We start from the raw sequence: 25,420 nt of genomic DNA, 5'->3' as shown, positions 1-25,420 counted from the left end.
ATATTGAAAATAGTATAAAAAATAATAACATTTTTATAATAATCCAGATATTATTATTAAAATAATAATAATAATTACAATAATTATAATATAATAATAAATAATTAATTATCAAAATAGTTACATGTTATATGATCAACGCAATGCGCGGGTCTTCGACTAGTAGATTTAAAATCTCAATATTATCCTTTTACTTTATGTTTTAACGATAAAATATATAGTTTTTAATAGACCTGGCAATTATCGTGTTCGAGTCGTGTTCGTGTCGTGTCATTTCGGGTTCGTGTCAGAAAGAGTAAACCCAAACCCAACCCAAAAACTTTCGTGTTAAAGTCGTGTTAACCTATTTGGGTTAGTGTCGATTCCGTGTCGTGTTTTCGGGTTACATGTAATTTTGTTATGCATATATATTAATAATAACTCTTAAAAATATAAGAAGATATGGTACTGTTTTTAAACATTTTAGATTAGTATGTTAACAATAATTATCGAAAAGTTCGATAATATCATGTTAGAGGGTCATATAATGTGTTTATAACAATTTAGGAAATTCAATTCAATATTTGCAATTAATAATTATAATTTTATTTTCTTTATTCATAAAGTGACATAAAAAAACACGAGAGAATATAACAATAATTTTCAATATCCGTGTCATTTTGTGTCGTTTTCGGGTTCACATATCAACACTAACACAACCCAAAAATTAGCGTGTCAGTTTCGTGTCAACCCAAAAATGACCCATTACCTATTAAGCTCAACACTAACACTAAAAATCCGTGTCGTGTTCGTGTCGTGTAATCGGGTCGTGTGTCATTTTGCCACCTCTAGTTTTTAATTTTTTTTTCATACATAATCATAATTTCTCTAATATTAAATAATTTATTTATTTATTTTTATATAATTATAGAGCTTTATTTATTAGCATAAATTCATTAAATAAATGAGTAAAAGATGTTTTAAAATTACCAAAATAAGAATAGAATTATATAAAATTGTAAAATATGATTTTTTTATTTATCTCTAATAAATTTTATAGATAAAATAATAAAAAACATGATTTTTTTTGAAAAATTATAAAAGATTCATAATAATATGTAATGTTAGTTTAAATATATTATTATTATATGTAATGTTAGTTTAAATATATTATATTAAACAACAAATAAAAATGATAATAACAAGTCAAGAGAGTAAATAATATAATTTTTTTTATATAATTGATATACTTTTTTTTTTAATTTTGCGCAATGCGCTTACATTAAAGAAGAAAGAAAAATCCCCACCAGACCCGGATGTGATTCGAACCCATGACCTCCCAAGGCATAGGTAAGCTCTCAACCACTAGGCTAAGAGCTTCACCACATATAATTGATATACTTAAATGACGAAACAATATACACTAACATTGATATACTTAAATATAGAAATGTTAGTGTATATTGTTTCGTCTTTTTTGTTTCCTGTCCGAACGTGCCAGAAGTTTTGTAGAAAAACATATCATTAAATCTGCTTCATATCTTAGATTGTGAAAAAACTTAAAGGACTAAAAAGGTTAGAGTTCGCAATTAAACCTACGAGATCGAGATTAATTGAATTGAAAAATGACAAGAACTGAATGTAAGATCGAATAATCAGAAATTGAATAAAAAGATAACAGAAAATCCGAGAACTTACAAGAACTAATGAACGAATTATTAAAAACTAAGTTTGCCGAAAAATAAATGAACTAAATAGCCATTGAAGAATTTCTGGAATTCTGTCTGGTTTTGTCTGTGTGATTTTTATGTATCATTTCTATTCCGAAAGCTCTCCTTTTAAATACAATTTCCCACTTCTTGGAACATATAACTGCCACTTCCCACTACTCCTGAACTCAAGCCATTTTCAATTATTAGATTCTCATGATTACACGTACACTCCACATTTAGTAAGGAAGTTCCACCCTTTCACAAGAAAGATCTGTGATTTACTAAGGTTGCTCCATAACTGAAAGACTACAAGTTCCCAACTATTTTCTCTCCCACTAAACCACGTTCTATTTCGCCTCATTTCTCATGCATTTGTGTCTGTCTGGTTAATTACCCAATTCATCCATCATTTTTTGGTAAATTATTGAACATGCCCTATACTTCAAATGTTCCATATATTTTGTAGCAAAAGTACAATTGGTGAAATAATATCCATCATTTAAGTTCGTTGATGATGTTGGTGAATCTGGCCTTCATATTGGATATGCCCTCACTTTACTTTCATGGTTCCTTCATAGGTTACTTCCAGCTTGTCCCAAATTTCCTTTGCTGACTCGTATCCTAAAAATTTCTTGTACTCTGCAGCATCTAGAGCACAGTGAAGCATGTTTATAGTCGAAACATCATTTTAAAGCTTCTTCAAGTCATCCTCTGACCATTTATCCTCAGTTTTCAGAGTCTTAACTCCTTCAACTATTTCAGTGGGTTCAAATGGGCCTTTTACTATTTGCCAGCCAGGCACTCATGTTCTGGGCTTGGATAGAATTGTTCGTTCTGTTTTTCCAGAATGTATAGTTTGATCCAAAAAACAATGGGGTCAGATTATTGACAATCCTTCAGGGAGGATATGAGTAGTCTCATTCCCTGAAAAAGGAAACGTGTGCTATTTACTGCCATTAAGGGATCTGACTCAAGATAGTTATATCTTAATTTACAGAACTGGGCTCTGATACCACTTGTTGGTCCCTTGTGAGATAGAATCTAGTTCCAAAAGAGGGGGGGGGGGGGGTGAATGGAACTATAAACAAATTTAAAGCTTTATAAATTTTTCTCACAAAACTTTTATAGCACAGGCCACTTAGAATCGGAGGCAAACTTAGTTTACTGTTTTGAACAAAAGCTAAGCTTGATTCGTCTTCCGGACTTGAACACTTAGATTGTGCAACTGGGAACAACCTCTATGTATCTTAATCAGATATGCTTTCAAGTATATTAATCAGAGTCACAAGATATATATAATTTATGCACGCAAACAAGCAATATAATTGGATCATAAGTAAAAGGATTGAGAAAATATTTACGTAGCGATTTATCCTAGTTCAGCCTCCTGCCTACATCCAGTCCCCAGAGTACCATCCTTTGAGCTTTAATCCACTAGCGAACTCTTTAACAGGTAGAGCACAAACCTTTACAATAGATATAGATGTTTTGTAAAGTACCATCCTTTACACTCCACATTCAGCTATCTATTCTCCCATCTTCCCGTCTACTTACAACCCAAGTAAACAGAGGAGCTTCTGAACAAACTAAGCAATTAATGATTTTTGTTCTAATCACATAACACAGTAAGTGATCTTAGAATTTTTTACACAAATAATACAATGAGTGTGTATATAACTTTTGCTTTGCTTTTGGGACTACAATAGAGATTCTCTTGAATATCAGCGTTGATGTTCGTCCAAAAATATAGCAAGTGATGGGGCTTTTACAGTGACACTTGAAGGCTGGCTAACTCGAATTTCGAAATAATCGTTAGAGGGAAACAACTCTTCTATCCCTTTCATCCTTAGAGCCCAGTGTCCTAAGCCAATGATCTTCTTTCTCTTTTCCGTTATTTTTCCCGAGGTGCCACGCTTCTGATCTTTGATAGAGTCAGTCTGTTTGTCTAACCAAATCAGGTAAAATTCACAAGTTGACCAGGGGACACACGGTTTGGAGCATGTGAAACTTTCCTTATTTAGTTGCACAATGTCAGTTGTACAAAGTCAAAGTCTGATATTGTCTCTTGCGCCTTATTCTTCTGTCTTCCAATAGATGTTTAACTTGAGGCATGGAATGGTGCTTTTGGATCCTTCTTGCTATGATGCTTAAATTGATTTATGGGCCTTGATCCATATTTGAAGGGCCTTTGTCCATTTCTTTTAATCTTAACTCAAAAAACTCAACAAACACATTAGTCCAAATAAGTCATTATTGAATTTTAATGTGTTGCTTATTATGGGTATATTAATTTCCTTTAATATTTTTGTTATAATCAAAATTAGTGTGGAAATGTGTTTCAACAGAAGCTTGATCCAAAGACGTTTGAATTTGAACTTTGTCGTTGGAGGGAAAGCTTAAATTGGCTTCTGTCTTCCACAGGTCACAAGGCATAAATTAGGAAAGGGCTGTAGACACAAATAAGACTTCTGTCTGGTTGACCGGCAACTTCTGGTTCCTTAGCGTTGCAGACGCTATTTGTCCTTTCCTCAAATGGTTAAGTGAGAGAGACATTTTTCTGACAGAGCTTCTGGCTCTTGTGGTCTGTCTTGCCTTCTCTCTTCCAAAGGTCACAAGGCACAAATTAGGAAAGGGCTGTAGACATAAATCAGACTTCTGACTAGTTGACCGACAACTTCTGGTTCCTTAGTTTTGTAGATGTAGTTTGTCCTTTCCTCAAATGGTAGCTGATCCTTAGAGAAGTGAAGGTGCAGAATGAGCAAAATATCCAAAATACCCCTTTCATCAGTAGAAAGAGGAGGGAGAGCTGAACCTCGAAGGCTTCCTTTACCATAGCCACGGGATTCCAAGAGCAGCAGAAAGGAAAATCAAGAGGATAAAGGGAATCTCCCAAAATCTTCCCAACCTCATCCCTAGATAGACAAGTCCAAAACCAGTGGGGTTTGAAGTTTTTATTGTTAGAGGGTTTGTCGCTCACAAAGAAAGCATCCTGGAAGGAAGCTTAGAAGTATGCAGAGCATCATTAATTTGTCGACATAGAGGAGTCCAAATATGATGAAAGAGACGCCCCATCAGCGCATACTCCAAATCTTCACAAATCTTGGCCAAACCTAAAAGCTCGAGCCAAGGATTTGGAGATAGCTGAGCAGTGCATATCCCAAGTTCTCCCAAAACATTCAGAATGCTGTCAAAAAAGGAAGGTGCACCCTATTCTCAAGGAAAATCTCATAAAAGCCCAGATCTTCCTCCAATGCTTCGGTTATCACCTAGTCCATAGAAGGAACCCTAACTTCAAGATGTGTGAATTCGGGGAAATTCGACACTAGGGTAGCTAGGGTGAAATCATCAAATGTAGAAGACTATTCAAAGTTCTTTAGGTGGAGTTTTGGCGAACCATCAACTTCCTCATCCCTGGAATTACTCTTTTTTCTAAGAATACCGTTACAAACTCTTCATCTTCCTCAACTCATCTTCTTCAACTTCATCTTCTTCCTCAACCAATCTTCTTCAACCTCATCTTCTTCTTCAAATGAAATTAGGCACTCAAATGAAAAAGAAACACATCAGAAAATTGAACTTCAAGAAAGAAAAAAAGTAAGAATACCAGAACTAAATAAACCGATCTTCAGATTCCCATCCCCTTTCACCCTCAAATTCATGTTTATAATTCCAATGGGTTCTCATGCTATTAGCTAGTGCAATTCATATTAAAAAAGCTTTGGTTGAAAATCTAAATCACCATTTTCATGCTATTAGCATTTTATGAAATGCGATCCCAAATTCATAAAATGCGATCCATAAAATTTACTTTAAAACTTAAAATTACGCAGAAGGTAGGTCGAAGAAGAAGAAGAGGTTTTCAAAATTTACTTGTATTTGTTCTTCATTGTGCTTAGTTTTTGTTTTTTCGTTGTTCTTAGGTTGAAATAATATTTGTTCTTCATTGTGTTTAGTTTCTGTTTTCTTAGGTTGTAAAAATTAACTCTAAACATTGAGAAGATAGGTTGAAGAAAAAGATGGGGTTGAAGAAGATTGGTTGATGAAGAAGATGAGGTTGAAGAAGATAGGTTGAGGAAGATGAAAAGTTTGTAAGGGTATTTTTAGAAAAATGTATGAAAGAGTCTAGTTTGGTAGCATGTTATGGAATGAGTCTAAATATGTAAATGGTCTTCTCTACGGGTCTACTTTTGTAATTTTCCCTTTTATATGCTTCAAACAATTATCAAGAACTCATTCAAATTTTGTAGGTTTAATACATCATTTGCCCCCTGAACTTGTCCAAAATGGTTGATTGGCCCCCTGAATTTTCAAAGTGTCTCGATAGGCCCCTGAACTTGCATAAAATGTTCAGTTAGCCCCCTGAACTTGCATAAAATGTAATCAATTAATCACTTGGTTGTAAAAAAGTAAGTTAAATGCGGAAGATATGCTGCACGCATCTTAAAAAAGTAAAACGACCAAGATCGGGGTATGCGATTATAATATTAGAGAAGAAAATGTTTTATAGTTGAATAAGCAAGAAATTCTTTTTTAACATGTTTTAATCTATTTTGTGAAGTATGTAATAACATTCTAAGACACGTGTAACATATCTTCCACATTTGACTTACTTTTTTACAACCGAATGATTAATTGATTATATTTTATGCAAGTTAAGGGGCTGACTGAACAATTCATGCAAGTTCAGGGAGCTATCAAGACACTTTGAAAGTTTAGGAGGTCAAACAAACATTTTGGACAAGTTTAGAGGCAAATGATGTACTAAGTCAATTTTGTATAATTCGAGAATATCAAATAAATAATATATCCCCCTCTCTCCGTATGCGAAACAAAACCCCCGTATATACGTGAGAGTCGTCTCTTCATCAGAATCAGTGTGAGAGTGTGTTCGGCGCTGGTTCTTCCCCCTAGACGACGGTGATTTCGTTTGTGTGTCTTCCGATTGGATCGTGTGGTGTGTCGCTGGTCGTTGTTGGTGTTTTTTGTGTTTCTGATTCACCTGGTTCGGTGGAGGCAGTGGTGCGGCCGTATCTCCGATTGAAAGGATGGGCCGGTTTGTATAGAGTGCACTTTACCAGGTTCTTTGGTCGCTTCTTTCTGAAGGAAAATAGACAAGCCTAGGCACAATGAAATAATAAAATTTTATCTATTTCCCTTTTCTAAGATATGTTAATTGTTATTTCATACAAAGAGGGATAGAATGAAATACCTTATCTGACGAACTATCAATAGTTGCAAACGAAGTGCCCACAACTTCTTAGATTTAATCCGTGAGCCACGAACGATTTGTTCAACAGAGAAAAGAATAACTATTAGTAATCAACCTTAATAATAGCAATCGCAATGACTGCCTCTAAAGGAATCGATACGAGATCAAAGAGAGAGTAAGAAAGATTGTAAATTAGCCGGGACGATTTCGGAACGGTTCCTCTAGCCACCTTGTATGTGTTGGCCGAAATTTCTAAGGTTGGGGGACTATTTATAGACTCCTCAAATCCTAACCCTAGCTGTATTGTTTAATTAATTAATTAGAATTCAATTCGGAATAGAATTACTAATTAGATAATTAAATAAATACTTAATTATTATCTAAATAATAACTAATTATATTTAGACAGTAACATTAATCTAATTAGTTATTTAGGTTAGGGATAATTAATTAGAGTTATAATCACATTAAAATCTCTAATTAATATTATCAGATAATCTTTTAATTTAATTCACAACTATAATCTAATTATAATTATTAATCAAATTAAATATCCCTATTAATACTCTAAATTTCAGCCCATGTATTGTGTCCCACTAATTACAGTTTCGTCCTCTGGTTCCAAGTCCCATATGCGACCCATTAGGTCCTTTATTGCTACTAGCCGTATATATCCTTTGAAATTAATTCATCTTGATTAATTCCAATATATATAACGGAATACCGTCGCGAGCTGTTACTAGCAGAACCTATGATATTCCCCCAGAGCAAATAAGAAGTCAGGTTGATAACTGACGTTAACCTTTCCGCATTAGGTACAATATAGTACGATCCTTCATCAACTATATCCTTTTGTTCAATTCCTTATAACCATGGAACGCGTCAAGGTTACATATAACGAAGAGTCCGTTTTACTTGTACAGGTTGAATTCACTCTAAAAGATAAGTTAAGTGAAATTTCTATTTCTACTCTTAACTGTATCACCTTGCAAGGATTTCAGTTAATTCACCACAAGCGGCCATTTGGATATATCTCCCACTTATTAGGAGTGACGAATGCTCAATCTAACATTAACTATTCTACAATTACTTTATGTGATACCCAACCCTGCTCTCACACCCCCAGGCACTCACCTGCAGTGGATCGTGTACGCACAGAATCAAAGTATCACACTCCATAATCCAGAATCACTAATTAATGAATGTTTGAGTCTAAGGATTAGTTATACCTACTAATACCGATGAGATGAACAGTTGACACATTAGATAAATCATTCCATACTGTTATCTCAAATTGAGTCCCAGTCCTAATGAACTCCTTCATCGGATCCATGTAATTGTCTAGATATCTTTATATTAAAGCTTGTGAGATCAGCTATCTGTCTCGACAGAAAACACTGTTACATGCAAGTCTCAACAGTAATATGCCAACCCCTATAGCATATTACTTGACTTGGGTTGTTTTTAAGTTTATTGATCTATTATAAAGTACAGTCTCACTTCATGCTTGTATGAACACTTTATAACTACTTAAACAAACTTAGGATTACTTTCTTTATGAAAGATTAGTGCCTTTATATATAGTTACATTTTAATGCTATATATCTGATTAAACAAATGACTAAATAAACAATTTATTCATTAATATTTATATCCTAAAACAATTGTCTTTAGGACACTAAACTCCAACATTCTCCCACTTGGACTAAAGCCAATTGTTCCTGAAACTAATACCAGAAGAACTAAGATGTCTATCATGAGCTCTTTGTGGTAATGGCTTGGTCAACGGATCTGCAACGTTGTCCTCAGTAGGCACTTTTTCTATTCTCACATCTCCTTTGACTATTATCTCCCTAATGAGATGATATCGCTTGAGGTGATGCTTGGATGCATTATGAGACCGTGGTTCATTTTCTTGTGTAATGGCTCCATTGTTATCATAGTACAAAGTAATGGGATCCATGTAACTGTCCAGATATCTGCATATCTGAAGCTTGTGAGATCAGATCTCTGTCTCGACAGAAAACATTGTTACATGCAAGTCTTAACAATGTTATGTCAATCCCTATTCAAAACATATCACTTGACTTGGGGTGGTTTTAAGTTTATTAGTTCATTATAATGTTTTGTCTCACTCCATGCTTGTATGAACACTTTATAATCACTTTAAATAAACTTAGGGATTTCCTTTTATTTAGACTTATTTAGTTCTTTAAAAGTGGTTGCCTTTATACAGTTATGAAACCATATCTTATTAAAACAAATGACATAAAGAACAATTCATTTACAGTAGGTTTATATCCTGGAACAATTGTCTATAGGACACTAAACCCCAACATACTCCCACTTGGACTAAAGCCAATTGTTTCTACAACTTATCCCAGTAGAACTCAAATGACGATCATGTACTTTCTAGGTTAAGGGCTTTGTCAACGGATCTGCTACGTTGTCCTCTGTAGGTAATCTTTCTATTCTCACATCTCCTCTTGCAACAATCTCTCTTACAAGGTGGTATCGCTTAAGGTAATGCTTGGATGCATTATAAGACCGTGGTTCCTTTGCTTGTGCAATGGCTCCATTGTTATCACATTACAGAGTAATGGGATTCATAATGTCAGGCACCACACCAAGTTTGGTAATGAACTTCTTAATCCAAACTGCTTCCTTTAATGCCTCCGCAGCAGCGATGTACTCAGACTCGGTCGTAGAGAAATCCACGCTTCCCTGCTTGGAACTCTTCCAACTGACCGTGCCCCCATTCAAGATAAACAGGTATCCTGATTGGGATCTAAAATCGTTCTCATCTGTGAGATGACTGGCATCTGAAAATCCTTCTATTTTCAGATCCCCTTCTCCGTACACTAGGAACATGTCTTTAGTCCTTCTCAAGTACTGAAGAATGTTCTTGACGGCATTCCAATGCTCATCACCCGGATTTCCTTGATAGCGACTTGTTATGCTTAACACGAATGCTACGTCAGGTCTAGTGCAAAGCATAACATACATAATCGAACCAATCGTGTTGGCGTACGGAATTACAGCCATGCGTTTCTTATCATATTCTGTTTTAGGACATTGATGATTGTTTAACTTTACCCCATGTACCATGGGTAAGTTACCTCTTTTGGATTCAAGCATGCTAAACCGCTTTAGCACCTTTTCAATGTATGTAGCCTGTGAAAGACCAAGTAGTCTTCTTGATCTATCTTTATAGATCTTTATCCCTAGTATATAAGCTGCTTCACCAAGGTCTTTCATGGAGAAGTTACCTGATAACCATACTTTCACCGACTGTAGCAGAGCTATGTCATTTCCCATCAATAATATATCGTCCACATATAATATGAGAAATGCTACTGAGCTCCCACTAACTTTCTTGTAAATACAAGCTTCTTCGCAATTTTGTTCGAAACCAAACTATTTTATGGTTTCGTCAAAACGCTTGTTCCAGCTTCTTGATGCTTGCTTGAGTCCATAAATGGATATTGGTTGCATCCTTTGACGTGAAACCTTCAGGTTGCATCATATATACATCCTCAAGCAGGTTTCCATTTAGGAAAGCTTTTTTCACATCCATTTGCCAAATCTCGTAATCGTAGTGAGCGGCAATAGCGAGCATTATTCTGATTGATTTGGACATGGCTACTAGAGAGAAAGTTTCGTCATAATCAACTCATTGTTTCTAACGGTATCCTTTCGCTACTAACCTAGCTTTGTAGGTGCTAACCTTTCCTTCCATGTCGGTCTTCTTCTTGAAGATCCACCTGCACCCAATGGGGTTTATCCCTTCGGGTGGATCAACAAAGTCCACACTTGGTTAGTGTACATGGAATCCATTTCAGAATCCATGGCCTCAAGCCATGCTTTAGAATCTGGACTGGTGAGAGCCTCTTCGTAGTTCTCGGATTCGTCGTCTAACATGGGAACCTCTTCATCATCTCCCACTAGAAAACCGTATCTAACTGGGAGTTCACGAACTCTTTGTGATCTACGAGTAGATGGTGGCACTTGAGTCTCATCTAATGGGACTGCTTCGGGTTCCTCTATCGCCTCTGTTGTTTCAGCTGTTGTTTCTTCTTCTTGAACTTTATCAAGTTCAATCATGCTTCCCGTTTGTGTTTCTTCGAGAAACTCTTTCTCTAAGAATGTTGCATGCTTGGATACTATTCCTTTCTGATCATCTGGATGATAGAAGTAATACCCCGTAGTTTCCTTAGGGTATCCTATGAAGAAACATTTATCAGATTTAGCATCCAATTTATCTGATGCTATGCGTTTGACAAATGCTGAACAACCCCATATTCTTATGAATGAGAAAGTGGGTTTCCTACCAATGAACTATTCATATAGTGTGGAACTGGCGGATTTAGTTGGTACTCGATTTAGGGTAAAGAGGGCAGTTTCTAAGGCATATTCCCAGAACGTCTTTGGAAGTGATGCTACGCTCATCATGGATCGTACCGTATCTAGTAAGGTACGGTTTCTCCTTTCGGATACACCATTGTGTTGTGGTGTATAAGGAGGCGTCCATTGTGAGCATATTCCACATTCAGTTAGATAACTCAAAAAATCATCTGAAAGATATTCACCACCTCGATCAGATCGAAGTATCTTAATTTTCTTTCCTGTTTGATTTTCTACTTCATTCTTGAAGCATTTGAATTTCTCAAAAGCTTCGGACTTGTGCTTCATCAAATAAACATAACCATATCTGGTATGGTCATCTATGAAGCTAATGAAGTATCTGAATCCTCCTCTTGCTTGGACTGATATAGGACCACATACATCTGAATGTATTAATCCTAGAGTGTCTGATACACACTCACCTTTATTGCTAAAGGGTGTATTTTTCATTTTTCCTTTTAAACAAGCTTCGCATGTTTCCAATGATTCACAATCAATTGAATCTATAAGCCCATCTTGATGTAGCTTAAGCATGCGTCTTTTGTTTATATGGCCTAAACGACAATGTCACAAGTAAGTTGAATTATCTAGCTTATGTCTTTGGGTTTCAATTGCGAATACATAAATTTTATCATCTAACACATAAATGCCATTCAATGATATTCCTGAAAAGTAGAAAATCTCATTTCTATAAAACTCACAATACTTGTTCTTTATTGAAATATGAAAGCCGTCATCAACAAGACAACTAATAGAAATAATGTTTCTGGACATCTCTGGAACATACAAACAGTTTCTTAATTCTACTACAAGCCTAGAGGGCAAACTCAAAGCATAATCTCCAATCGCGAGCGCGGAAATTCTTGCTCCATTTCCTACTCACAAGTTTATGCTTCCCTTCTTTAATTCCTTAGTCCGTCTTAGTTCCTGCATATTCGTACAAATATGAGATCCACATCCGGTATCCAATACCCAAGATTCAGACTGTGAAATTGTATTTATTTCAATATAAAACATACCAGATGTTGAAGCACCGTCTTTTCCCTTCTTGAGGGAGGCTAGGTACTCCTTGCAGTTCCTTCTTTAGTGCCTTTCTTTACCATAGAAGTGGCACTCTCCTTTGGGCTTCTTCACTTTCTTCCCATTTGCTTTGGTGGGCATGGCCCTCTTGCCCTTCTTGGGATGTTTAGGATTGGGAAAGTTCCCTTTCCTCTTCTTTGATCCCTCAATGACAAGAGCCGGTATTGCCTTGTCTTTCTTGATATTGGGCTCAACTGTCTTGAGCATGTTTGCAAGCTCTTCAAGAGAGGTTTGCAAGTCATTCATTTGGTAGTTCATGATGAACTGTGAATAAATCTCTAGGAGGGATTGAAGAAGTAAGTCCACACTTAGTTCGTGATCCATCGCGAATCCAATACTAGAAAGCTTGGTAATAAAGCCTATCATCTTGACACAATGTGTCATTACAAATGTGCCCTCTTGCATCTTGCAACGATATAATAGTTTTGATATCTCGTAGCATTCACACCGAGTTTGTTTCCCAAACAACTCTTTCACGTGCACGATGATGGAATAGGCATCCATCTCCTCATGTTGCCTTTGCAATTCCGGTGTCATCGATGCAAGTATGATGCATCCCATGTGATCGTCATCAGCCTTATGTTTCTGGTAAGCATCGATCTCTTCGATGGGACCATCATCAGCTAGGTAGGGGGTATCGATGTATCAAGTACATACCCTATCTTATCGAACTTCAAAATAATTTTGAGGTTGCGATACCAGTCGGTGAAGTTTGAACCGTTCAACTTGTTATCGATAAGTATATTTTGCAGATTGGTTTTAGTCATGATTTTACGAGTGTTTTAATTTAACCTGAGAGTGAGAAAGAGTAAACGTATGTTATTCATTTGCTTTAAAGTATATCAATCTAAAATTTATAAGTCTTTTAATTTTATTTTAAATTGTTCCCACTATTTTGCCAAATTAATAGCCCTCCATATTAATTCGAAGAATTTCACAAATCCTTTAGTGAGCTAGGATCCTAACTCCTGAAATTTCACCTTGAGTTTACTCAACAAGCTAGTCCCATTTGTTAGGTAGAGTCGTGTAATCAATCACATCAACAATGCGATTCCTAGGTTATTGGGTTACTAACCACATTAGTAACTAATATGTATTCATATTAATCCCAACCATATTGCCCATTAGTTTATGACAACATGAGTTTACCCATCCAATTATCATAATCTAATTTAAGTATTACCCCATATTCATGAAAACAATTTTCAATAATTTAGGTGTTACCATAAGACCTCGAGCTTGAGTTTACTCAACAACCCAAAGGCCCGCAGTACTGCCGGCAGAATTATAATATTAGGGAGGGGCAACCGATTTTAATAACTTGCTTATTTACTTAACTTTTAATTAGTGAGGGATTTTTATTTTAAGTCTCATAATCTAACCTAGTCTTGATTTGCTTTAGCATATATCAGACACATACATTTACATTGGCGTTATGGACATATTATCTAAATTATTCCGTTGAGCCAGAAACGGAATAAAAAGGTCAAACCTAGGGAAATACTAACTATTACATATTTCTCTATAGGTCCTCCATCTTCTCCATGGCGCCTCGAAATTACATCAATATTAATTTCTATAATACTAAAGAAAACTTCAATTAATTTGAAGGGAATTAGATGAGAGGAGAAATTACATTAGATAGTAGATAAACGGGACACGCATGTCCTATTTCCAAAATACCAAAAGACTAAATAGAGGGTCCAAATATGTCCATAACTCCAACCATGCACAGACTCAATTAAATAAATTTAATTGGTTGATTACATAAAATATTTATGTAATATTTAGGTTAATCACATTAACTTGTCAAATTAACTTTCATCCAATTTTAATTCTATCAGTTTTGTATCTTTTATATCTAATCTAATCAAACTGTAACAATTATATATTAGATTAATATAACTATACAAATTCTTTTAATATGCATATCCCAATTGATTTTGTTTTAATTCATTTAACATCTTTGATTTACAAATATCAAATAATAAGTAAAACAAACTTTTAAATAAATTCTTTTATTTGATAATCAAAACAAAAACTATTTTATTTCTGAAAACATATAAATATATTTATTTTAAAATAATAAATTTTTAAAACTATTTTTAAAAACGACATCAGTCGGGTCGGGCCGATAAACGACCCGACCCATTACCCGTCGCTGCTGCCTATCGGCAGCAGCATCGACGCGTAGCAGGCGCGCTGCTGCCTTACGGCAGCAGCCGCTCGTTGTGCCTGGGTTGCTGACGCGAGGCAGCAGCCTAGAGTCGCGGGTAGATCGGGTTTCTGCCTCGCGTTAGAAAACCCGAGTTGCTCGCATATTTTTTTTATTTATTTTAAAACATATATTTACACCTTTGTTTTAAAACGGTTTTAAAACAGTTTTCAGAATATCAGAAACTTTCAGAAATTTTCTGTTTTATCTTTAGAATCAATAAAACAACTTTTATTACTCTAACTATAAAACCTCAAGTTTTGTTACAATGATTATCAACCAAAACAATTAGGAACTCTTGCATAATCAATTTTAATTAACAATTAATTAAAACTTATTTATCTTTAGATTAATTAATCAAAACAGTTTTATTAATTAACCTAACAATATATATTTATTCAATCTGATTGAAAAACCTTTTAATGTTCATATATGAAATAACGGATTTAACGCAGGCTCTGATACCTCTGAAGGAAAATAGGCAAACGTTTGGCAGCGGAAATATAAAATTTTTAACCTATTTCCTTTAACCAAGATCTGTTAATCGTTATTTCATATAAAGAGGGATAGAAGGAAATACCTTTTGATGAAATATCTACCGTTGCAAGCGAAGTGCCCTCAACTCTTAATCCGAGTTCACGAGCACAAAACAAAAACACAAATCAAACGATATTAGAACTCAACCGAATAATAGCAACCAAGATAGATTGCCTCTAATTAATCAACACAAGATCAAGGAATAAAAGAAAGAGATGAAATCAATTGATTCGGAAGCAAGCGATGAGAATCGATCCACTACGGTAGGGGGCTCGAAAATTCACTCTTCGGGATAGTATATGCTTGGCCGAAATTTACAATAAGAGGGGGTTAATATAGTCTCTTGTATCTAAACCCTAGTTAGATAGAATTAGGTTACTGAATACGAGTTGTATTTGGAATAATACTCTTATTATTATTATCTATAATTATATCTAAATATAAAGATAATAATAACTTATTAATAGGATAATAATTAGAAGCAATTTAATCTCAATAAACCTCCTAACTTATTTATCCTATAATTAATTTAATTCATAATTATAATCTAATTATAATTGTCCGAAATTAAATTAATTCATCATGTGTCCCTACACATGAAAATTGTCCCCCATCTATTACTGGGCCTTAGTGGACTCAGTTGGGCTTCCGTCAATTAATTAACATCTGTTTCTCTTTTGGGTTCCAAGTCTTATGTGTGACCCATTAGGTTCTTATCGCTTCTAGCCGTATACAACTATTAAATTAATTTCTCAAAATTACATTCAATCTTTGTATAACGGAATGAGTGCACGAACTGTGATTGGCAAATCCGAAACATTCCCCCAGAGGTATAAGAAGACAGGTTGATTCCGTCGTTGACATTTCCGTATTAGTTACAGTATAATTCGATCCTTTATCAACTACATCCTTGAACAAAATCTTATGACTATGGATAATGTCAAGTCACATATAGCGAGACGTTCGTTTTACTTGTACATGCTGAGTTAACTCCAATTAGATAGGTTAAGTGAAACTTCATTTCAAGTCCTAAGCTATCACCTTGCAAGGATTTAGAGTCAAGTCTTCCAGAAGCGATCCTTGGATGTATCTCCCATTTATCAAGAGTGACAAATGCTCAATCCAATGTTAACTATCCTGCAATTAGTTCTTGTGATACCCAACGTCTGCCGTACACACCCCAGAGCCATCCATGTTATGGATCGTGTTACAACAGGATCAAAGCATCACATTCCATAATCCAGAATTACTAATTAACATTCCTTTGAGTCTTAGGATTACTTATACCTATTAATACCAATGAGATGAACAGGTGACAAGGATAAATCTACCCATCCTGTTATCTCAAGTCGGGCCCCCAATCCTAATGAACTCTTTCATTGGATCCATGTAACTGTCCAGATATCTGCATATCTGAAGCTTGTGATATCAGCTCTCTGTCTCGACAGAAAACATTGTTACATGCAAGTCTTAACAGTGTTATGTCAATCCCTATTCAAAACACATCACTTGACTTGGGGTGGTTTTAAGTTTATTAGTTTATTATAATGTTTTGTCTCACTTCATGCTTGTATGCACACTTTATAATCACTTTAAATAAACTTATGGATTTCCTTTTATTTAGACTTATTTCGTTCTTTAAAAGTGGTTGCCTTTATACAGTTATGAAACCATATCTTATTAAAACAAATGACATAAAGAACAATTCATTTACAGTAGGTTTATATCTTGGAACAATTGTCTATAGGACATTAAACCCCAACAATTAATCCCAACCATATTTCCCATTAGTTTAGAATAACATGAGTTTACCCATCCAATTATTCTAATCTAATTTAAGTCATTCCCCTTTATTCACGAAACATTTTTCAATAATTCAGGTGTTACCCATAAGACCCGAGCTTGAGTTTACTCAACAACCCTAAGTCCCTAGATACTGTCGGCTGAATTATAATATTAGGGAGGGACAACCGATTTTAATAACCTACTTATTGACTTAACCTTTTGATTAGTGAGGGATTTTAATTTTAAAGTCTCATAATCTAACCTAGTCTTGATTTGCATTAGCATACACCAGACACTCATACATTTTACATTGACAATCATGGACATATTTCTAAATTTATTCCGTTGAGACAGAAACGGAATAAAAGGTCAAACTTAGAGAAATACTAACTATTACATATTTCTCCTTTGAGTCTTCCATCTTTTCCTTGGCGCCTTGAATTACAACAATATTCAATTTCTAGAAAACTTCAACTTAATTGAAGGGATTTGGATGAGAAGAGAAATACAATAGAGAGTAAGAGAGGCAAGACACGCAGACCCTATTTCAAAAATTACCAAAAGACTATATAACTATTATAGAGGGGTCTAATATGTCCATAATGCCAAACATGCAAAGACTCAAATTGATTACATAAACTATTTATGTAATATTTAAGTTAATCAAATTAACATCTTAAATTAATTTTCATCCAATTTTAATTTCATTAATTTTGTATCCTTTATATTTAATCTAATCAAATTGTAGCAAGTACATATTAGATCAATATAACCTATACAAAATCAGTATTATGCATATCCCAATTAATTTGTATAATTCATTTAACGCTTTGAATTACTTATACAAAATATTCAGGTAAAACAAACTTTTAAATAAATTCATTTTAGTTTGATAATCAAACAAAACTTTTATATTCCGAAACGTATACATATATATATATATATATATATATTTAAAACGACCCTATTTTAAAAACCCTTTTAAAAACGTGTCACCAATCGAGCCAGGCCGATTTAAACCAGTCCGACCCATGCCAAACAGCTGCTACCGTAAGGCAGCAGCAAGCAGCAGGACGCTGCTACCTTTGCGGCAACAGTGACCTGCTGTCGCTGGTTGCTGCCGCGAGGCAGCAACCCACAACAGTAGGGTCGAGGTTGCTGCCTCGCGGCAGTAACCCCGAACTGCTGTTCATATATATATATATATATAAGTGTTTTAAAACAGTTTCAAGACAATTTTCAGAATATCAGAAACTTTTAAATTTTCTATTTTATCTTTTAGATTTTATAAAACCAAAGCATTTATTCATCTAACTATAAAACCTTTAGTTCCGTTTCAATGATTATCAACCAAATTAATTAGGAACTTTGCATAATCAGTTTTAATTATCAAGTAATCAAAACTTATTTATCTTTAGATTAATTAAACAAATCAATTTATTAATTAACCTAATAATAAATATTCATTCAATCTGATTGAAAAACTTTTATTTACATATATGAAATAACAGATTAACATAGGCTCTGATAAGCCTAGGCGCAGCGGAATAATAAAATTTTATCTATTTCCCTTTTCCAAGATCTGTTAATTGTGATTTCATACAGAGAGGGATAGAATGAAATACCTTGTCTGACGGACTATCTACAGTTGCAAACGAAGTGCCCATAACTTCTTAGATTTAATTTGTGAGCCACGAACGATTTGTTCAACACAGAAAAGAATAACTATTAGTAATCAACCTTAATAATAGCAATTGCAATGACTACCTCTAAAGGAATCGATACGAGATCAAAGAGGGAGTAAGTAAGATTGTAAATTAGCCGGGACGATTTCGGAACGGTTCCTCTAGCCACTTTGTATGTATTGGCTGAAATTTCTAGGGTTGGGGTCTATTTATAGACTCCTCAAATCCTAACCCTAGTTGTATTATTTAATTAATTAATTAGAATTCAATTCGGAATAGAATTACTAATTAGATAATTAAATAAATACTTAATTATTATCTAAATAATAACTAATTATATTTAGACAATAACAATAACACTAATCTAATTAGTTATTTAGGTTAGGGATAATTAATTAGAGTTATAATCGCATTAAAATCTCTAATTAATATTATCAGATAATCTTTTAATTTAATTCCCAACTATAATCTAATTATAATTATTAATCAAATTAAATATCCCTATTAATACTCTAAATTTTGGCCCATGTATTGTGTCCCACTAATTACAGTTTCGTCCTCTGGTTCCAAGTCCCATATGCGACCCATTAGATCCTTTATTGCTACTAGCCGTATATATCCTTTGAAATTAATTCATCCTGATTAATTCCAACATATATATAACGGAATACCGTCGCGAGCTGTTACTAGCAGAACCTATGATATTCCCCCGGAGCAAATAAGAAGCCAGGTTGATAACCAACGTTAACCTTTCCGCATTAGGTGCAGTATAATACGATTTTTCATCAACTATATCATTTTGGTCAATTCCTTATAACCATGGAACGTGTCAAGGTTACATATAACGAAGAGTATGTTTTACTTTTACAGGTTGAATTCACTCTGAAAGATAAGTTAAGTGAAATTTCTATTTCTACTCTTAACTGTATCACCTTGCAAGGATTTCAGTTAATTCACCACAAGCGGCCATTTGGATATATCTCCCACTTATCAGGAGTGACGAATGCTCAATCTAACATTAACTATTCTGCAATTACTTTATGTGATACCCAACCCTACTCTCACACACCTCAGGCAGTCAACTGTAGTGGATCGTGTTCGCACAGAATCAAAGTATCACACTCCATAATCCAGAATCACTAATTAATGAATGTTTGAGTCTGAGATTAGTTATACCTACTAATATCGATGAGATGAACAGTTGACACATTATATAAATCATTCCATACTGTTATCTCAAGTCGGGTCCCAATCCTAATGAACTCCTTCACCGGATCCATGTAACTGTCTAGATATCTCTATATCTAAAGCTTCTGAGATCAGCTCTCTGATGAGTGCGCGCCTAGTAGTATAGTGATGAGGTTATTATGTGTATTGTGTGTGTGTGTTATGATTAAGGTCTTTCTACGTGCTTTAAGTCTACTAGATGCTACTACGTAGGGGCAAGTGTACCCCGTCGTATCAAGTAATAATCCGGTTAAGACCGGATATCGAATCCGCGAGATTTATAACCACAAGTATTAAACTACTCGGTTCTATTCGTTATCTAAGCGGTGAATACTTTAGTTTGGTTTGGATGACAACTACAAACTACTCCTAACCTATGGTGAGACAGATTTATATAATCAAAACTCCAAAGAAGTGATACGGGTGATGATAAGTTATAAATATAATAAACAATAACTCCGAACATATACGATTGATAATTTACTCTTGCAAAGATGACTACGTGTAGACCGACCGACCCGTGAAGTACTTAGACTAAGTGGTTCCTCCTAAAGGCGTGTCTAATGCGAGGGATCAGAAACTAGGGCCTGTAATGTCCATGGCTTATCAATTCCTACGGTTTTCGGTGTGTCAGTTCCGGTAAGGCAGCACCTATATGGCTCCCAAAAGGTATCGGGAATCGCGTCCCCCTACACAATAATCAATTACGAATATCAAAACAAGCAACAAATATCAACACGTATAGAGAAACAGAAATTGCAAATCATATGTTATAAATGTGGAACGCGTAAATGCGGAATACAACCAAGCCTAGTACATAGGAAGAGTGCAAGCTAATTAGCAAGTAGAAAGGGAAGAAGAATCGGCCCTTGGAACTAGCTAAACGGACTCAAGGACATCTCGTAGGTCTTGGAGGTGGAACTCTCGAGCTTGGTGGAAGAGGATGGAACGGAACTTCGACGGAGTGACGGAATAAGCGAACAAGCTCTCAAGGTGGTAGAGTTTTGTTACATAAAATTTGAATGAATGAAATGAGTGCTAATCACTCTTATTTATACACATCAAGTTCAGGGGTAAAATCGTAAATACACAAGTTACAAGTAAGAATTCACATTGTAAATGCATGTTTCACATGGCACGCCCCGCGTGGTTGGGAGCACGACTCGCGTGTCTAGCAATTACCCATCCCGTAGAAGATTTCTCTTACTTGTGGACTGAATTCAGAAGAGTTGACTCATCCATGCTCCACGTAGACCAGGGGACGCCCCGCGTGGGTGAGTCTCTGGAACTCCAGATTGAAACATTTCTCCTGTATGCCTCGCGTAGTTGAGTCTCTAGATCTATGGTCACTGTTTCACACCTTGCACGCCCCGCGTGGTTGGTGTTGACCTTATGGGAATGCACAGGTTGACTGCCGTGAATTGGTGGGAATTGTACAACTGAAAGGCACACCACGTGTGAGGCGTTCTACGCCCCGTGTGTTTCGAATCACCAATCCTTTATTTGTTCGTTTTATCCCATACCTGCAAAATATGACTTACGAGCACCAAATTAGCTTGATGTTTTATTTTTCTGAAATTGATCAAAAGTAGAGGAAATACTTAAAAGTGTAAGCTTCATTTTTATTTTATTATTTATTTGAAAACATACTTATTTTTGTAATCAAACTTAATTATTAGCTCAAAAATAAACCGTAAATCACGCTAAAAGATAGAGACACAACGTCCATATCACTCTCTGTCTCGACAGAAAATACTGTTACATGCAAGTCTCAACAGTAATATGCCAACCCCTATAACATATTACTTGACTTGGGTTGTTTTTAAGTTTATTGATCTATTATAAAGTACAGTCTCACTTCATGCTTATATGAACACTTTATAACTATTTAAACAAACTTAGGGTTACTTTCTTTATGAAAGATTAGTGCCTTTAAATATAGTTACATTTTAATGCTATATATCTGATTAAACAAATGACTAAATAAACAATTTATTCATTAATATTTATATCCTAAAACAATTGTCTTTAGGACACTAAACTCCAACACTTCCTTGATTCACATTATTTCCGACTTTCTTTTTATTCCTATTGTTCTTGATTGAGGAAGCAGTGTTAGCAAAGGGTCGGGTGGGTTCTTTTCGATTCCTATTGTTCTTTTCGATTTGGAGCTGTTTCTTTATTGATTGGATTCATATATTTCCCTATCTGGCTGGTTGGTGACCAATTCTTGTTCAGAGTTAGTTTTGTGTCATTTCTTTTCTTTGATTGTGTGTTTTGTTGCTAGATTATCTTGGTGCTTGTTTGATCTTTGGTTAATTAGAATGGAGGCTGAGTTTGGAGGATTGAAATTGTCAAATGATGAGGTTGACACAATTGACTTTAGTGAGAGAAGTCAAGATGGACTGACATCAGACAATGAACTGTCTCTGATTGAACTTTATAGCCATGAAGATGAAGTTGGCTGATATTTGGCGGCCAGGTTTGGGAGTGGCTATTACTGAGGTGGAGGCTAATTTATTCATCTTTGAGTTTTTCCATAAAGTTGATAAGGACCGTGTGATAGCTGGAGGCCCGTGGTCTTTTGACAGTAACATGCTGGTAGTAACAGAATGGAAGACATACTTCTTACCTGAAGATGTGGATTTGAATTGGATGGATATATGGGTGCAGGTGCATGATCTGCCGATTGGCTGTATGACTGAAGGTATTGGGAAACAACTAGGGGACTTCCTTGGCTCATTTAGAGAATATGATCTGAATAACAATAGCGGGGTGCGCCGCCAGTTTATGCGTCTGTGAGTGGCGATTGACACAAGGCTGCCACTAAAGAGATGCAAGAAAATTAAGAAATCTTCTACAGAGTGGTCGTTCATTCATTTCAAGTATGAACGTCTCTATAACTTTTGCTGTATTTGTGGCCATCTGGGTCACACAGACACATTCTGCGAGAAATTATTCCGACTTGCCCTTGAGGAGATCATGAGAGAATGGGGGGGACTGGCTCCAGGCACCTACTCGAAGGAACAACGACACCAAGGATTCCAGATGGCTCCGTGAACCTAGTGGGAGTAGCAGTGCTGGTGGCCCTGACTTGAGATCGAGGGGTGTAGGGAGCTGGAAAGGGGAATCCCAATGAAGGGGATTTGGAGGACGACCTATTCTGAGAGAGTTGGAGAAGGAACCAGAGGGGGACGTGTCGATGGATGAGGAGCGGATCTTGGAACTTGTAGAAGCCAAAAAAAGGAGGAGAGGAGAGAAAGAAAACGTCGATGTAAATAGTAAAATTGAAGGAGGAGAAGGATCTAAAACGGAGACAAACTCTTCTAAACAACCTATGGATAAGTCTGTTACCACTGATACTGATTCGGTAAGACCTGGGGAGCAGGTTCGACGGGACCAATGAGTTGCCTAAGCTGGAACTGTCGGGGTCTGGGGAACCCTATGGCAGTTCGATCTTTAAGTGAGTTATTGAAAGCTCACTCCCCGAGAATGGTGTTTCTAATTGAGACACTGGTGAATATGGCTAGAATGGAAATATTACGCAATAAGTTTGGTTTTGAAGGGTGTTTTACAGTAGATGCCAGAGGGCGTAGTGGTGGTCTTGTCCTCCTTTGGAAATCAGTGAAGGAGGTCACTGTGAAATCATATTCGGATCACCACATCAAAGCTGTGGTGCAGGGAGGAGAAACAAGAGATTGGAGATTGGTAGGGTTCTATGGCTATGCGGACGGAAGTAGACATAAAGAATCCTGGGACCTTCTTGGGAGCCTAGCATGTGCACCTTCACTTCCTTAGTTAGTGATTGGAGACTTTAATTGTGTTCTGGACCAGAAGGAGAAAGTGGGAGGCTTGGCCTACCCACAAGGGCTAATTAGGCAGTTCCGTGAGATTATTACTTCCACATCCTAACTTAGCTAAATATGAAGGGTAGCCCATATACATGGGAGAAAGGCAAAAGAACAAATGCATGGATCCGAGAAAGACTAGATAGAGCCTTTGGCTCAGTTGATTGGTGCATCAAGTTTCCATATTATGTGGTTTCAAATTTGATTTCCGGTTATTCGGATCATTCTCCGATCCTTATTGAGCCTAGAGCCATGGGCAAGATGCAAAAACAGCACTGTTTTAGGTTCGACAGAGCCTGGACTAAGGAGATTGATTTTGATGGGCTAGTCACTAAAGTTTGGAAGAAGAATCACCTAATCGGTGTTCCTAAAAGATTGGGATTATGTTGTGCGACTATGGCAAAAATGGGTTGTAGGTTCAAGGCCAGATTTGACACAAAGCTTCAAAGCTGCAAGAGAATACTGGAGCAAATTCGAGATAGCACTACGCCAAAACCCCCTTCAGATGACGGTTAGAAACCGTCGTCCCGCGAGATATAAATCTGTCACAGGGCTCGCTGCCATCTATTGCACCTTCAGACGATAGTTAGGTTCTGTCATTTGAAGATACTATACATGACATCAGCCTAGTTTCGTACTATCATATGAACATTGTTACGATGCATCTTTTTATTTATTAACGTCACTTTTAATGTCATCACATGACATACTAATAATTAAAAATGTCAAGTCGCTATATGGGAAATTGGGATATTGGTATTCGCGGTGACAAGTTTTATAATAATTTCTGTCGTAGTAACTTGTATCAGATGGCATAGGTCTTAATCAATCATGTCAAGAGATTTATTTTAGATGACATATTCTTTTAATTTAATGTCTATTTATTGTTGTTTAGATGATACTTTTTTAAATGTAAATGTCACTCCTTGCCTTCTTCTTCGAATGATTTTGGAATGAACAATAATTATCAAATGAACAAGAATTTCTGTATATCAATGATTTTAATTTTATTGGAGACCAATGCTCATAATCTGTTTACATTTGAACTACACAAATTTCTGAATCTAGTAAGGTAAAAAAAATAAGCAATTAATGTACATCTCCAAATTTGTTAATATGTAGTCAATCTTTCAGAGGCGTGGTGGTGTTGATTGGAAAGCCAAATCCAACTTGAATTGAAGCATATCTAAGTCATCATCTCCTAGAATGCCCAAAGTCTTGATATCTGCAAAACCAATTGATGATGCTCATTAATTACGTACCGTATACACATAGACCTAATTAATCTCCTTTTACCCTTTCTCCATTCTGAGACCATTCACTTACCCACCCACATTATAAATAGGAAGCGTTTACCAATTCTCAATAGTCACCCAGGGCAACCTAACACTATACTTACAGTTTATTATTTCGAGCATGGATAGACTTGTAAGGAACCTCTATCGTAATGTTGAGTTTCAGATTGACCAACTCCGATATGAGGCACCTAGGTGGCTTGTCAATATATATGGTCCTGACCGGCGGCAATGGACTGCCGTGATGAATGGCCCTCCAAACACCCCTTATGAAGGAGGTGTATTCATAGTCGACATGGACTTCCCTGTCGATTTCCCCTCCACACCTCCAGTTGTAAGAACATGCATAAACTTGTTAACACACATAAATCAGTTCATATATTTTTAAATACACTCATGATATTACTATTGTTCGCAGGTCATATTCAGGACCAAAATTTACCA

General features: G+C 35.8%; 1 protein-coding gene across 3 annotated transcripts in view; it reads right to left on the bottom strand.

The window, feature by feature from the left end:
* LOC136205247 (choline/ethanolaminephosphotransferase 1) overlaps positions 1-22,306 on the bottom strand; it is a 66,280-nt gene extending 43,974 nt beyond the window's left edge. For all 3 annotated transcript variants that reach the window (XM_065995759.1, XM_065995758.1, XM_065995761.1), the window contains exon 1: positions 22,301-22,306. In XM_065995759.1, the coding sequence (XP_065851831.1) occupies positions 22,301-22,302 (2 nt within the window). In that variant the 5' untranslated portion in view covers positions 22,303-22,306. The remainder of the gene's footprint in view (positions 1-22,300) is intronic.
* Positions 22,307-25,420: the final 3,114 nt, after the last annotated feature.

The sequence above is a fragment of the Euphorbia lathyris genome, chromosome 9 (assembly GCF_963576675.1).
Source record: "Euphorbia lathyris chromosome 9, ddEupLath1.1, whole genome shotgun sequence".
Lineage (NCBI taxonomy): Eukaryota > Viridiplantae > Streptophyta > Magnoliopsida > Malpighiales > Euphorbiaceae > Euphorbia > Euphorbia lathyris.
Note: the sequence above shows the minus strand (reverse complement) of the source record. Positions and strands in the feature narration are given on the sequence as shown.